This window comes from Danio rerio, chromosome 3 (genome assembly GCF_052040795.2).
Source record: "Danio rerio strain M-AB ecotype USA chromosome 3, GRCz13ab, whole genome shotgun sequence".
Lineage (NCBI taxonomy): Eukaryota > Metazoa > Chordata > Actinopteri > Cypriniformes > Danionidae > Danio > Danio rerio.
Genome location: NC_141023.1, coordinates 14720091 through 14737500, shown reverse-complemented (window position 1 = coordinate 14737500; position 17410 = coordinate 14720091). Strand labels below are relative to the sequence as shown.

The following is a 17410-nucleotide window of genomic DNA, read 5'->3' as shown; positions in this document are numbered from 1 at the left end:
TCAGGATGGAGTCAATTCATTCAGCGGTAAGGCTTAGTAGAGACATGGGAGCTACAGATGAACTCCATATGTCTGTGGTGAACGAAACATGGGGTACATCTTATAACAGGACGAGTAGTCTTCTTATAAAGGGCTGGCAGTGGCTTCCTCTGTGAAATAGTGGAGAGACGGCATTTCAAATAGAGGTTCTACATTTGTTTTCGAGGTGTCTTATCAGGTTTGTTGTGTTAAATATAGCCTTTCCCTTATTATAATGTTTGCTATGGCAATGTTGTCGTCATCAACTTTATAATACCTCCAGACTGCAGACATACTCGCGCTTTCCGCTTCAAGTTGTTTCCGTGTGCTGCTTTGCCGGCATTTAACCAATAGCGTCTCTGCAACAAGGTGTTGTCATGCCGCACACGTTGCTGTTTCTGTGTGAAGTCAAGAAAGAAGTCTAACTCTGTGCCACCGCATAACTATAGATGTCTTAAAAATATATTAAATCGGGAGGTAACGTCCGATTCCGATCGAGTCTGAAACCGAGTGATCAGGCCCGATTTCCGATCAAGTGATCGTATCTGGACATCCCTAGTGTAAATTAATCAGATTTTGTTTAATGTACGCACTGTCACCCGACAAAGCAGAGACCATGGTGGGTAAATCAAGTTAAAGGCATATTCCGCTTGATTAGTGTATTTAGTGTGTTATAAATGTGATTGTTTGTTTTAATTTGCAATGAGTTACCATTTTAAAATTCTATACTGCATTAATTAATATGATTTAAGGTAATGTTTTCTATTTATTTTGAAATGTTATTAAATATATTAGGAAATTACCCATTGCGTTTTTAATGTAATATACTTTGGTATAGTTACCTTTGGCCGACGATTCCTAAAGGATATTTGGATTTTGGCCCTTCATACGAAAAAGTTTGGGCACCTCTGCTTTAGGTGAACAACTAATTCATGCAAGATGGTTCTATAAAAAAATAGTCCATTTTGGTACTCTTTAATAAAAAAAAACTCTTTTCACGTTTTTTAATACAGTTCAAAGATAAAAGAGCAGTGCAAAATCAAAAATTTGTGCACGCACATTGTTATCCCTAGGTTGAACAATTAATCCACGCAAGTTGATTTTATTAAAAAAAAATGGCTTGTTTTGGTAATCTTCATTCAAAAAAAACCCCTAAACAAACAAAAGTGAGGATCCTTTTCACATTTTTACATAGTCCGAAGGCAAAAGAGGTGACAAATCAAAAATCACAATGTTTGCTGGGTCAAACTATTCTTTAGGTGAATAATTCATCTATGAAAGTTAATTCAACCACAATATTCTTAGCCACACCCCTCTTACTGTTAGTTATGAGGCAATGATGCACAAAAATAAAACCATGCCCCCAACTCATTATTCCATTTCAGCTGGACGTAATCAACATAGACTGAAATTGTGCCAGCATGACTTACTTTCTGAAAAAAAAAAAAAAAAAACGTTATGATCTTTATATTTGCTTTGATTTAGAATAATATTACCTGACAAGTCTTGTCGCCTATCCAAGTTTTAGAAACAACAAATAATAACTTGACTTTTAGTTGATCATTTGGTATCAGAAGTGGCTTATATGAAGGCAAAGGCCTCTAGATTACGCTTACTTTACCAAAAAAAAATATAATCATGCCTTGATTTTTAATTTATTTAATTAGGACAGTAAGGTCTGACTTTGCTTAGACAAAAGTCTTGCTGCTTAATAGGAATAATGTGCAGTCTATAAAATAAAGTCATGATGCAGTGGAAAAAAAAAATTGTTTACGACTCCCATGAGCTTGGAGGACTGCATCCATACATCACTGCAATGACTCAAATAACTTAATAAAGTCATCTGGAATGGCAAAGAAAATGATCTTGCAGGACTCCAAGAGTTCATCAAGATTCTTTGGATTCATCTTCAATGCCTCCATCTTACCCCAGACATACTCAATAATGTTCATGTCTTGTGATTGGGCTGGCCAATCCAGGAGCACCTTGACCTTCTTTGCTTTCAGAAACTTTGATGTGGAGGCTTAAGTAAAGGGAGCGCTATCCCACTGAGGAATTCCCACTGAGGAATCCCACTGAGGAATCCCACTCTCCTGGGGTTGGTAATGTAATGGGCAGCACAAATGTCTTGATACTTCAGGCTGTTGATGTTGCCATCCACTATGTAGATCTCTCCCACGCCCCCATACTGAATGTAACCCCAAACCATGATTTTTCCTTCACCAAACTTGACAGATTTCTGTGAGAATCTTGGGTCAATGGAGGTTCCAATAGATCTTCTGCAGTATTTGTGATGATTGGGTCGCAGTTCAACCGATGATTCATCTAAAAAAAAAAAACTACCTTCTGCCACTTTTCCAAATGATCAACTAAAAGTCGAGTTATTATTTGTTGCTCTTACAACTGAGATTGACGACAAGACTTTTGTCAGGTAGTATATATCAAATTAGCTCCCTCATTAGCTCCATATTAGAAACACAGTAAAATTACCATAATTGTTCTGTAATTTAATGTCAAGCACAGAAACCACCAAGTACAGCATTATAAATATAAAATTAATAGTTAAAAAGAAAAATATTTCCTAAATTTATATTAATACTAACACATTTTTCAACTCATTTTTACATTTCTAACATCTTTGTCTTTTAAATTATGAGAGTATATATTCTTTTTTCTTGTTATTTATTAGCAATATATTAGTATTCAGCTTAAAGTGTAATTTAAAGACTTAACTAGGTTAATTAGGCAAGTTGGGGTTATTAGGGAAGTCATTTGATAAAAGTTGTTTGTTCTGTATCCAATCGAAGAAGGAAAAAATTTCTAAGGAGACTAACAATATTGACCTTAAAATAGTTTTTTAAAAAATTCAAATTATTTTATTCCAGCCAAACTTAAAAAAATAAAATAAAATAAAAATTAAGAAATACGAAGGAAGAAAAACATCCTTGTTCCAATTAATATGAATTAAGAAATAATTGAAAAAGAAATACAAGCATTTCACAAAAGGGTTATCAAACTGTATGTGTTGAAACAGTTGAAACAATCTGTGAAAAGAGTCTGTAAAATGCAAGATACACAAAAGCTTGAGAAGAAATCTGTGACGCATGCTAGTAATGGAATCACTCCACACATTGCACACAGACTGTTTACGCCCTGCCTCCACTAAACAGCAGTAAAGAGTCATCCGCTGATAAATCATGCCTCATTCATTGCATACAGACTGAATTATCATCTAATCCTGAATCATGTTTACATGGAGACAGAGCTGACGATCTATAAATGTCTGGCAGTAAATAAAAGCTACAATTAACGCAGGTTATAGTGAGCGAGTGATTAATGAATGCGTTACACACACACACACACATACATTTCAGGATGAATGTGTGCGACTGAAACCCAGCTGTGAATGAGGAAGTTAAGCAGACAGATGTGCACTGAAGTGATCGGATGACCTGTCTCCGCTTATATTCTGCCTCATTCTAACAAGCCTCAAAATCCTGTGCTGCTCAAAAATGTTTCTGCTTTCATCTAATTTCCCAGTTTCCTAAGAATAACATGTACACAGATTAGTCGTATAAAGGATTGTTCACCTAAATTACCACATCATTTATAACTTGCTCATGTGGTTTTTAAATCTTAACATGAGTTTCTTTCTACTCTTGAACACTAAGCAAGATGTTTTGAAGAATGCTGGTTGCTGGAACCCATCGACTTCCAATGTGGGATAAAATAAGAATGACTATGGAAGTCAATGGGTACCAGCTACCAACATTTTTCAAAATATCTACTTTTGCATTCAACAGACGAAAGAAGCTCAAATAGGTTTTGATTGAACAAGTGAAGTGTGAGTAAATGATGACAGAAATGTCATTTTAGGGTGAACTATCCTTAAAATATGGTCTTATTATGTTAACAGGACGTTTTATATTTGTATATTTTGAGGAAATGTTGTAACTGTTTACCTCTGAAATGACTCATTCCATTCAAATATTGAACAAAAAATATATAAATAATTTTAAAATTAATTCTGCAAATGTGTTGGATTGAGCAAAACCCACAAGACTTTTGTAATATGACAAAATAATTCAAATAAATTGAGCTTTTTTAAAGGGATAGCTCACGCAAAAGTGAACATTTAAAAATCACCATTAACACTATGTCCTAACAACACGTGACAAGATTACAGCGATAAGCAACTTGTCTGTCTGCAGATAATGCAACACGACAGAAACATTTAAATTCCAGGCACTAATCTTTAATTAATTCAATACACTACTTGACAAATGTCTTGTCATCGATCCCAGTTGTAAGAGCAACAAATAATAACTTGACTTCTAGTTGATCATTTGAAAAAGAGGCAGAAGGTAGATTTTCCCAATGAATCATCTGTTGAGCTGCATCCCAATCACAAATACGGCAGAAGACCCTTTGGAACATGGACCCAAAATTCTCTCAGAAATCAGTCAAGTTTGGCGAAGGAAAAAATCATGGTTTGGGGTTACATTCAGAGCAAGAGATCTGCAAAGTCAACGATGGCAACATCAACAGCCTGAGATATCAAGTCATTTGTGAGGCCCATTACATTACAAACCACAGGAGAGGGCAAATTCTTCAGCAGGATAGCGCTCCTCCTCATACTTCAGCTTCCACATTAAAGCTTCTGAAAGCAAAGGTCAAGGTGCTCCAGGATTGGCCAGCCCAGTCACCAGACATAAACATTATTGAGCATGTCTAGTGTCAAATGACGAAGGAGTCACTGAAGATGAATACAAAATATCTTGATGAACTCTGGGAGTCCTGCAAGAATGCTTTCTTTGCCATTCCAGACGACATTATTAATCAGTTATTTGAGTCATTGCAGAGATGTATAGATGCAGTCCTCCAAGCTCATGGGACAATATTCATTCTTTTCCACTGCACTATGGCTTTATATTCTATACTGTACATTATTCTTGTTAAGTGACAAGACTTCTTTCTAAGCAAAGTCAGACCTTATTGTCCTAAATAAATAATTAAAAATCAAGGCATGATCATATTTAGGTGAAAAAAGCATAATCCTTTGCCTTTCATGTAAGCCACTTCTGATAGCAAATAGAAGTCAAGTTGTTATTTGCTGTTCCTAAAACTTGGATAGGCGATAAGACCTTTGTCAGCTAGTGTACATAATACATCTTTACCATTAATAGGCTACTGAGTGACTGGTGTTGTCGGTTCAAACTGAGTCACAGTTCTGATTTTAAATTTGAACCATCTACTAGTTATTTTATTTTCAACATCTGAGGTGGTCAGTAGTATGGCAAACGTAAAATGGCATTTAAACTCACATTGGAAGCATTTGACACTGAAAAAAGCCCATAATCAGTACCTGGGGTGATGTTTTTCATAGTAGTTTATGCTGTTATTCTGCCGTGATGTGAACAGAAAGCAATTCTAAAATGAACATTTTATGCGTCAATATCGCATTTGGTTAGGACAAAAACTCCTTTTAAGATGGAAAAGATCATTTTTATCGTGAGTTTTGTTGCTGTGCTGCATATTGTAACAATATGGTGTTAATCACACTCATGAGTTTTTTTTAGTTTAATGAATACATACAAAGACATTTTGAAGAATGTTAGAAACCAGTTGCACTATACTATGGAAGTCAATAGCTACTGGTCTCCAACATTCTTCGAAATATCTTCATTTGATAGAATTAATAGAAAAATGAAACTCAAACAGGTTTGGAACAAGTGAAAGGTCAATAAATGATGACAATTGTATTTTTTTGGTGAACAATCCCTTTAAATTTCAATTCATCGCAGAATCTTTAACAAGATTAAATGCAAACATAGCAAAAAAAACTAAAGTGTACCCAAAAAGTACACAACTTCTCATAGAATTATTTTTTAAAAGTACCAATTTATCAACATTTAATTCAAACAAAATTAAACCTCAGCAAACATCATTTAAAAAAATAAATAGACCTCAAACTTTTTGACTTTTTGCATAAAATTGCTTGTAACTACTTCATATGTTTTATATGACCATTTTCCCCCTGTTCTGATATTAAAAGTTTTGATTTTAAGCACTTCAGGAGTTTTGTTTTAATTAACTAACCCCCATGTACACATTTTATTTCCTTCTCTGTCTCTCTCTCTCTCTCTTTCTGTTGAATCTGGTCTCACTTACACACAGTCAGAGATGGGGGTTGATGGAGAGTCGGGGTGGCGCGTGGTGATGACATCACAGACTGTGGGGCGGCTGCCTGCCCTTTCCCGGCCTGCGAAGATGACCCAACGACAAACAACAACAGAAACAGCCAATCAGAGCTCTGATATGCATTATGGGGAAGGCCGGAGGGTGAAGCGGGAGGGCGAGAGGAGCAGAGAAACGCTATGAATTAGTGTGAGACTGGAGGATAGAAAGAAATGGATTATACCAATGAAGGATAGTAGGGGAAGAATTGTAGAAAAGATGCAAAGAATGAAAAGTACAGATGGAGCGCAGTGAATTCTAGTCCTCATAACCCACTGCTCTTCATATTTTGCATGTTATATAATTGTTATATGTTATTTAATTTATAAACTAGCTCAGTTTTTTTATTTGGTATAAATTAAATTTTAAAAAAATTTATTACATGAAAAAGTGTATTTATTAGGTAATTTAATAAATAAAATACATAATTCTCTTTACAACTATTTTTACATTACTGTGATGGTTAAGTTTAGGGTTGTGGTTGGTGTAGGCATTAATAAACTACAATTAATGGGAAATTTAATAAATAATATAAATAATTTTCCAGCCGCAACCATATCTGATCTAGCAACCACTAAAAAGCAGGTGTCAATCTGCTGTAAAGGCGGAGCTTATCCGTCTTATTACATCATAGATTAGAACATTCCAAAACCTGTCGTTTTGCAAGACTGCCTTTAATATAAGCTTAAGTAACTACAACATTTTGAGTTCTGAAAATGACAGAATGTTTTCATAGTTAATATTCAAGTTTATTTGTAGAGCGTTTTTCACAAGCAGCTTTACAAAAGGTGCCTGTTATTAAACTACAACCGAAATGACAAAAAAATTATAGTGTGAGTAGGGTGGACAGTACAGTTGCAAACAAAGGCAAGCAGTTATCTGCGTATAATGGGCAACGGTTTATAATATTTCAATTCAAAAAGTCAAGTTTTATTTTAATTTTTTTTCAAAATATTGTGTTTTAGTGTTTTATAACAAAGAGTCTGGTGCATATAGAGAGGACCACCTGTTTCCTACAGGTGGTCTGTTAAGTTTTATGGTAGGGCTGCATATCGGAAAAATCTAATATTGCAATGTTTTTTTTTTTTTTTGCGATATGAATATAGTTTCACAATATGGTCTGAATATAAAAGCTCTATTTGATAATTTTCTGGGGTTTTGTTTTCACCTTTTGAAGAAACCATTCAAAATGAAGAGTTTTTTTTAAATAAGCAAAACTATCTCCCACTGGGGTAAGTAAAATATTCTTATATTCGCCTTAAAATCTAAATATTTGGACTAGAAACAAGGCTAAAATATATATTTTTTCTCCATAAATAAAATTCAAAATACAATTCATCTTTGTTCGACCTATAAACATGATTTTTATTTTACACCAAATATTGTAAACTCTCTTTTTTAGCGATTTAGACTTCGTGATTAGTGTACTGACTACTGAACATAAGAAGTGGATCGAGACACACCCAAGTGTTCATTGATCCCTACTTCCTGAGCTCAGGAAATCTTTACTTCAGAACCATTCATGGATTTGAAACAAACAACTAAAGTGATACGAGAAACATTCTAAATGCGCAGAGCAGCGGGGCGCGAGGACCAGAACTGAGAACCACTGCTTTTAAAGTAATGAAGAGAAGATTCAAACGGAGGACATGATTAGAGAAGGTGAGCTGAGGAATGTTTTAAACATTTCAGGAGGAGTTTAAAGAGGCCATAAGCACAGAGAAATTAAATTAAGAGACAGTTATTGTCAAAAAAATTTAAAATAGAAGCAAAGCCATGCACAGCAGACTCTGGCATAGCAGCAATGGATCTGCGTGCACAAATAGTCATAGCAGATGCAAAGTGTCCTTTTCAAAAGCATGCCGTGACAGGAAGTGATCTCACACAAGGGGTGATCCCACATTTAGTCAGATCTCTGTGACAGGTGCAAACATCTCATGCAGTGGCCATGTTGTTTATGAATACACACGCGTACACAAATATGATCACTCTCAGATTCATCCCACTCACATGACCCACACACACACCAGCTGGGTGCCAAAGACTGTGTGTGTGCGCACTAAAACATTACCAGTTATGCTAAACAGCTTCTAAGAAACCTTGTGTTTTTTCCCTTTTATGGGTCAACCAGTATCTCCCCCAAAACAGCTGTTTTACCATTTATTACCGTGGGGAAAACAAGTATTGAACACGTCACCATTTTTCTCAGCAAACGTAATTGTAAAGGTGCTGTTGACTTAAAGTTTTCACCAGATGTTGGTAACAATCAAAGAAATCCATATAAGTTAAGAAAACAAAACTAATTAGTCACAAAAAAGTATTGAACATATGAAGAAGGAAGATGTATAAAGGCAGGGAAAGCCCAGACAGCAGCTGAAATCTCTCAGCAGTTCTTCAGCGACCCTCTGTCCTTCATCATTGTAAATGATTATCAGCTGCAGCATCTACATTAGCAGGATGATGAAGATGAAACCAGGGTGGACATTTCAGCAAGACGATTATCCAAAACACAGCCAAGGAAACTTTCAAAAGCTTTCAAAGAAAGAAAATCAAGCTGTAGAATGGTCCAGCCAATCACCTGACTCGAATCCAATAGAAAACACAAAATAAAGATCATATAGCGTAGACCCACAGAACTATCAAGATTTTTACACTGTTGAAGTCTGTGAAAAACTCAAACCTGAGCAACAGATGTGACTTCATTCTCCATATTAGAGGCATCTTTAAGCAGTCATCACCAAAAAGCCTTTTATATAAAGTATTAAATAACATTTCAGTAGTTGGGTACTTTCTGCTTGTGTCACTCCATTGTTATTACACAATTCATTTAAAAAAAAAATTTTTGGTTTTGTTTGATTTTTGCGTTTGTATTGTTTGGGATTTTACCAAAATCTGCTTTAATTCCATGTCAACAGCTCCTTTAGAAATATTATTCCCAGGAAAAACATGACATGTTCAATACTTATTTCCCTCACTGTATGTCTTTATGATCAATTGGCAGTATATTAAAATAATCATATAGTCAAATGCAGTCGTACAAAAAGACAGGACTTATCAAACTTATCATAACTACAATTCAATTATACTTGAGGACCTGCGAGTACACACTGGTGAATGCACAGGAAAAAACAAACAGTTAGTCTTATTTCTAGTCAAAATGTCTTCATATTCTTAAATTTAGTTAAAATGTTGGTTAAAATGGTTTGGTTTTCAAAAACAATTTTCCCAATAAACAAGCTATATTACTGGGTTCAATGAAATGATCCTGAATTCAGATTATTTTACCGACTCCACTGCATGGCAGATTATTTAGTTTGTTTTAATAAAAAACTCACTGCAGTTTGACTTATTATTTCCGAAAACAAAACAGTATTTTTACTTGTCTAGAAAGTATTTCTTGATTTAAATTTTTTTAGAAATTTGGACGAGAAATTAGTCAAAAAACTGAATGAATTTTTGCATTGTGCGTTATTACTTATATGCACAGAAGGTATTCACTCTTCTGTGAAACTTAAACATGGATTATAATTAAATTTCACCTTAATAAGAACGCCAATGCTTTTGCAAATAATCTCATTTGGGTTTTATTAATAAATAAATTACCTATAAAGGAGGCTGTTCTCCATGTACTGCTACACTGCAAAAATAAAAAGGTTTTTTTGTCTAGTTTCAAGTGCATATATCTAAAAATTATTAAATCAAGAAGCATTTCTAGACAAGTAAAAAAAATATTGTAATGTTTTAGGAATAATGTGTCAATATTAAGTCAGTTTTTCCCTAAAACAAGTAAAATAATCTGCCAATGGGGCAAGCGAAATAATCTTGTTTTTCCTTCTGGTATAATATTATTTCGTATACATCCACTGGGAGATTATTTAGCTTGTTTTAATAAAAAACTCACTCAATTTTGGCCAATTATTTATTAAAAAACATATGTTTTGCTTGTCTATAAAATGCTTCTCGATTTAAAAGCTTTTAGATATTTGGACTAGAAATTAGTGAAAGACTCAAAATAAAAAAAGCATTTTGGCATTTTGCATCATTACTTATATGCACAGCAGTGATTCACTCTTCTGTGATACTTAAACATGGACTATAAGTGAATTTCACCTTATAAGAATGTCAATGCTTTCGCAAATCTCATTTGGGTTTCATTGATAAATAAATTACCCATAAAGGAGGCCAATCTCCTTTATGCACTGCAAAAAATGCTTTTCTTATTTTTGGTCTCGTTTCTAGTGCAGATATCGAAACATTCTTAAATCAAGAAGCATTTTCTAGACAAGTAAAACATAAGGTCTTGTTTTAAGAAATTCTATGTCAAAAGTAAGTAAAGGTTTTCCTTAAAAGCAGCAAAATAATCTGCCAAAGGGGTCAGCAAAATAATCTTGTTTTTCCTTCTGGCATAAGATTCTTTAGCTTCTTTTAATGACAAACTCGATAAAATTTGGCCGTTTATCTAAAAAAATTAACTATTTGTTATGTTTGCCTAAAAAATGCTTCTTGATTTAAGAATTTTTAGGTATCTGGACTAGAAACAAGCCAAAAAAATCTAAGTAAGAAACTCATTTTTGGCAGTGTAGGTGATCGACCTGCTATTGATGTCGCAGCTTCGAAGTTTCTAAGCAGTTTGCAATAATCACTCAAAACAGAACAAATAAATTAAGTAAATAATTTAATTTAAATTCTAACACCATCTGCTTAAAAATAATGGTAGCGTTGAAAGGAGATGAGTTAATAAGTAGCAGTGATTAACAAACGGGTGGCTATTTCATGTGGTTATACCATACTACTTCTATTACGCCACTTTTTAGAGGATTCAACTGAAGTCTCATGTGTGAATGTCTGAGATTGTTCAGCTCAAAACACCCCACAGATCATTTCTTAAACCATGCTACCAATTCTTGTGGATTCATTTGACAATGCAAATCATCGACATAAACTATAATATCTGCATGCGTGTTGAATCCTTGAATGCAGTGATTCTTACTGACCTTTACTAATAGGATTTGTGGAATCAAAGTAGTGGCAAATCAAGCATCTATAATAAAAACAGTGTATTTTTTGCTATTATAGGCTAAGTGAATAGTGACAAATAGGTCCCTTTTAATATATAACATAAAATAAAAAAAATATATATATATTATTATCATCATGTATCAATGATTAAAGGCATAGTTCAGCAAACAAATGAAATCTGTCATTATTTAATCACCCTTTACATATTTCAAGCCTTTATGATGGTTTTTCTTCTGTTAAACAAAAAAAGAAGATACTTTGAAACATGCTGTAACCATTGACATTCATAGTATTTGTTTTCCCTACTATGGAAGTCAATGGTCCCTAACATTGTTTGAAATATCTTCTTTTGTGTTCCTCATAAAGGTTTGGAAGCACATGAAGATGAATAAATAGCGAGTCATTTTTGCGTGAACTATTCCTTTAAGTATATGAACAGGTCTTGCATATGTAGTCAGCGTGTGTTACATCCTTTTTTTATCCAATCAGCTGTTCTGAGGGAGATGCAAGAGGCACTAGTGGTCACTTACCTGCTCAGTCACAAAACATACATACATACATATCATCTAACAAACCAGATTTCTCTTTTAACCGTGTCTCATCAGTTCTGTTGACAATCCTCATTAGCTAAAGCTGAGCCCCATCCTTTCATACCTGGTTGCCGGACATTTGTAGCCCCCACAAAGCTGATGAGGGTGACATCAGAGGCACCCCCAGACTCCAGGGGAATGGGGTGCACACGGAAATGCTCCAGCATGTCAAAAATAGACTGGAACCAGAGATGCTGCACACGACACTGTCCATCCTCGTTCAGAGAGAGGCGCAAGTGCTGGATGGAAGATGCCAGAGAAGAAGCATGAGGTATTTACTCGCCAAAATGATTTCAAGATGAACATGTAATGCAACTCCTTGTTAAAAGGTACAATTGAAGTCAGAATAATTAGCTCTCCTGAATTATTAGCCCCCTATATATATAATAAATATATATTAAGGGTGTCACGATCCTCCAAATCCTCGATTCGATTACATTTTCGATTCTAAAGGCACGATTCGATTAGATTTTCGATTATGAATAATTAATTAATTAATGACCAATTAATTATTTGTAGCCTACCGTTTAAACTACCTGACCTGCATAGTCTTTGTTTTACCCATAAACAAATCATACAGTAAATGAATAAAGGCAAGATACCACCTGTCAATCACTTTTTCTGCGGGACTCGTGAATAGGCAGTGATCTGTGTCGTTATAATGGCGTCGGTAAAAAAAGACGCACAACCAACAGGAACCAGCCAACAGTATCTGAGGTGTTCGCTAAAATGACTAAGTACAAGTGAGTGAAAGATTGAAGCAGTCTACTGATCCTCTGACTACCTGAACCAGCTGTCTAGAGCCCATGGCTGTGTGTGTGCGTCTGTGTCTGTGTGTGTGTGTGTGTGTCAGAGGTAGAGAGGAAGGAGGGCTGCTCAGAAATGCTACACGCTAAATGCTGTGATTGTCAAATCGTTGTCGTTCTAAAATGCCATTTAAAAACAAAGACAGTGTAAACAGGGCCTGACTGTGTACTTTTCGCGAGCGGATTTGCAACGGGGGCGGGCGGAGGATCGCGATGCCGGTGTTGTCTATCGGACGAACCCTAATACGTAAATAGCAGAGCTTTTAAAACTGTGTTTTTTTGTCGACAACACGAACGTTGTCAACATAACTCACTGAAAATCCAAAATGCTTACACACCGGCGACTTCATTGAAAGAGGAGAGGGTTTAAGTTCTGTCGACGGGTCTCCTGTATCTGCAGTTCAACAACCATTTCAACAAGCCTGTTTTTTCCCGCTTGGCAAGCCAAGCTGACGTGACATGGGGGCGTGGCAGCATCGATAATCGAAATTGAGCATAAATTTAGATCGATTTCGATTAAAAATCGAAATATATATATTTATATATTTATATATTTATATATATATATATATATATTTATATATTTATATATATATATATATATATATATATATATATATATATATATATATATTTATTTTTTATTATTTTTTTACACAATTTTTGATTAACAAAGATTTTTTTTAACACATTTCTAATCATAATACTTTTAATAACTCATCCCTAATAACTGATTTATTTCATCTTTGCCATGATGACAGTACATACTATTTTACTAGATATTTTTCAAGATACTAGTGTTCTGCTTAAAGTGACATTTAAAGGCTTTGAAAACTAATGTTGCTCAAGGCGGCTAATAATTTTCACCTTAAAATGGTTTTAAAAAATTAAAAACGGCTTTTATTCTAGCAGAAATAAAACAAATAAGACTTTCTCCAAAAGAAAAAATTTTTTTTTTTGCTCAGTTAAACATCATTTGGATAATTTTTGGGCAAAAAATAAAAAACTGTACATTACAGTAAGATATTGTTGGTTTATATAATATTCAGTGTTTCCCCTACCATTATAGTAGGCTGGGACCCTGCCCTCCCAACGGCCTTCCCTGCCCCCCTTGTAGTCAAGTTAATTGTATTTTCCAGACCACAACTTCTTTTAAAAAACAAACTAAATAGCCGTATTTGATATCTTATTTACACAATGATATGTCATTTCTGTCTCTACACTGTCGCACATTTACAAATTTCTGCTCTCTGAATCGTGCACAGTGGAATTCCAAGCAGCCACTCTCTGCAGTATGGGAATGAGAACGCACCACATCTGACAGGACAGATAGTTTCTCAGAAGTTAAATCACTTTAATTTCACAATTGTTGTTTAATTCTTGAGAAAAAAAACGAATTTAGTCACACAGAATGTCGCCTGACAACAATAACCCCCTAAACTGTAAACCTAGGGGAAACAATGAGGCCTCTATTTTGACGGTCCATGCGCAAAGTGCAAAGCGCAGGGCGCAAACGCATTAGGGCGTGTCAGAATCCACTTTTACTAATATAAGGATGGAAAAATCCGTTTTGCACCGAGGCCCATGGTCTAAAAGGGTTGAGCTTATTTTCTTAATGAGTTATAGGTGTGTTTTGAGAATAAACCAATCAGAGTCTCATCTCCCATTCCCTTTAAGAGTCAGTTGCGTCACGCCATAGCGCATTTGCTATTTACATGACGTATAGTAAGTGTAAGTGAAAAAACTGAGCATTTCACTAGCAAGAAAACAGTTAAACAGAGCGTGAGAATGACAGATAAGCCTCCTCATTATTAACTTTCAGTTTCAGTTTTGCTAGGGAAACCTTGTATGCACAGACATCAATTAGCCTATAAATAATTAATTTCATTTGTTAAGCGCAAAGATTTGTTTCAAAACTATTTCTAAATTCAGTTCTAATTTCCAGCAAACAAATAAATGAACAATAATAATGAAGTGTGTTCAAAAACCTGAGTTAATTCCTAATACACATGCTGTGCCCCATATGGTCTAAAACCTGACAGGTGGGCAAATCTAAGCTTGTTTTTAATAAAACAAATATAAATATGCACATAATAAATAATACTCATAATAATAATAACATTATACAAAAGCAAATTGTCGTGAATGAACTGAAAAGGCTCCCGAGATGAAGCAGTCATGAAAGTATGGTTTTCAAATTTATGTAGGCTAGAAAATAATATGTTTTGTAATATTTTAATCCTTTATATTTATATCCTATATATATCCTTATAATATCCGATATTTATCCTTAATATTTTAATTCTTTTTCATGTGTAAAGATATTTGCGTATTGCTCTACATCTTGTGTGCATTAAGCAGTGTGTAAGAGAGGCGCACAACTAACGCACTCTGCGCTGGACAATAGACTTTTTTATAGCTTTGTTCTGGTCTATTGAAAAATTTATTATAGTTTCTCAAAATAGCAACGCGCCTTAACATGCCTCCTTTTTTAGATGAGAACGCCTATGGGCGCACATAAGAGCGCAGATGCATTTGCTATTTAAACACCGTGGCCCAAAACGTTAAAACGACTCTTGCGTCAAGCTGAAACTAGCAAACAACAATTGCGTCGCGCCTTGTGCCACATTGCGCCAGGTGTATAATAGGGCCCTGAATGTTAAAAGACATTGAAGAGATTATTCACCCCAAAATGAAAATCCTGTTATTATTGTTCCACTAAAAACTCTAAAAGATTTTGTTTGTAACAAAAGCATAAATTTATAACAAGTGGAGGTCTAGAAAATAACAGAATTTTCATTTTGGGGTGAACTATTGCTTAAAGCACAGGTGTCAAACTCAATTCCTGGAGAGCCGCAGCTCTGCACAGTTTATTTCAAACCCTAATTGAACACACCTGATCAAACTAATTAAGTCCTTTAGGCTTGTTTGAAACCTACAGGTAAAGTGTGTTGAAGCAGGGTTGCAACTAAACTGTGCAGTGCAGTGGCCCTCCGTTTAGGAGTTTGGCATTAAAGCGATAGTCCTCCCAAAACTGAAAATTCTGTCATTAGTTTCTCAGCCCTTTACTTGTTACAAACATTTATGAGTTTCTTTCTTCAGTTAAACACAAAAGAAGATATTTTGAAAAACGTTGGACCATTGGACTTTATTGTATTTGACTATTGTATTAGTTTTTCCTACTATGGAAGTAAATGGTTACAGGTTTTAAGCATTCTTCAAAATATTTTCTTTTGTGTTCAACAGAAGAAAAAAAGTAATACATGATTGGAAGCACTTCAGGTTGAGTAAAAACTGAGTAAATTTTCATTTTTGGTTGAACTTTCCCTTTAAGAATTTCAAGTATATATGGTACAAAAGGTTTTTCTCTTTATCTTTCTATTCATCAAAGTTCTTACAAAAAAAACGTGTTATAGTTTTTTTAAGCAAAAAAAAAAACATAGTAGTGAACATACGAACATAATACAAGTAACTTTCTAAAAAATGATAAGGAGAAATGTTTTTGTTCAGTACCAAATCAACACATTACACTAATTTCTAAAGGATCACGTGACACTAGAGTAATGATCCTGATAATTCAGCTTGGTCATGACAGGAAACATTACATCATGCAACGACTTACAGAAAAATCTGATTATTTTGTTTAGTAAAAAAATGCAACATTGATGATATCTTTTAAAAAACTAAAAGAAATCAAATGTAATTCAATAATTCTCAATAGTTTCGTATTTACCTTTGCTTTTCCCTGGAAGTTGAAGGTGAGCACATACTCCCCCCGCCGTGTCTCACTCTGCCGCACGAGAAATACTCCATGACTGGCCATGCCACCCGCCAGCACCAGCTGAGCCGCTTTAAGACGCGAGAGTGTACCGTGAAACCACTGACACTCGCTCAGAGGATGCTCCACCGTCTCAGACACAGACACATCAGAGAACAGGAACGACCCTGTTGAGAACCAAGAACAAACTCAATACCTCTGTGCTTTGTGTATGAAAAGGGTAAGAATCAGTGTCACAAAATTCAATTTAAAGCTTTACCCACTTACATTTTGGAATACAAGGGGTGAAATGTTGATACAGTATCGCTATATTTTCCATGGTAAAACTAAAATAGCATATCGACACATAGATGCCCATATTGATATATAACCAATATTTTATTAAACTGTCTGTCCGTCCGTCCATCCGTCTATCCGTCTATCTATCCATCTATCTATCATCTATCTATCATCTATCTATCATCTATCTATCCATCCATTCATCCATCCATCCATCCATCCATCCATCCATCTATCTATCTATCTATCTATCTATCTATCTATCTATCTATCTATCTATCTATCTATCTATCTATCTATCTATCTATCTATCTATCTATCTATCTATCTATCTATCTATCTATCTATCTATCTATCTATCTATCCGTCCATCCATCCATCCATCCAGAATGTGAATGAGTGCAAGCGTAGGCTGTGTGGATTGTCACCATGTGCAAATTAAATCACGTCACGTTTGACTATTGGCCCTTAACAGTATTTTCAACTAATCGACTTTCTTATGTTTACAATCACTCTTGTTGCACTGCAAAAATGCTTTTCTTACTTTATTTTTTATCTTGTTTCTAGTCCAAATATCTAAAAATTCTAGAAAATGCTTCTTGATTTAAGACTATTTAGATAATTACTAGAAACAAGACAAAAAAATCTAAGTAAGAAAGTGTGTGTTTCAGTGTGGTTGGGGA

At 34.7% G+C, this 17410-nt stretch overlaps 1 protein-coding gene and 1 long non-coding RNA gene across 6 annotated transcripts in view; one reads left to right on the top strand and one right to left on the bottom strand.

Annotated features, from left to right (window-relative positions):
• The window catches only part of LOC147845555 (uncharacterized), a 6882-nt gene extending 1422 nt beyond the window's left edge, over positions 1-5460 (top strand). Inside the window, exons 2-3 of the long non-coding RNA XR_015480524.1 lie at positions 936-1594; positions 5114-5460. This is a non-coding gene — a long non-coding RNA (uncharacterized LOC147845555). The remainder of the gene's footprint in view (positions 1-935; positions 1595-5113) is intronic.
• Positions 1-17410, bottom strand: part of sh2b1 (SH2B adaptor protein 1) — a 33961-nt gene that overhangs the window by 1463 nt on the left and 15088 nt on the right. For 3 of the 5 annotated variants that reach the window (XM_087242793.1, XM_087242794.1, NM_001110455.1), the window contains 2 exon segments: positions 16404-16615; positions 11929-12103 (listed from right to left, as the gene is read on the bottom strand). In XM_087242793.1, coding sequence (XP_087098919.1) covers positions 11929-12103; positions 16404-16615 — 387 coding nt within the window. 5 annotated transcript variants of the gene reach the window in all.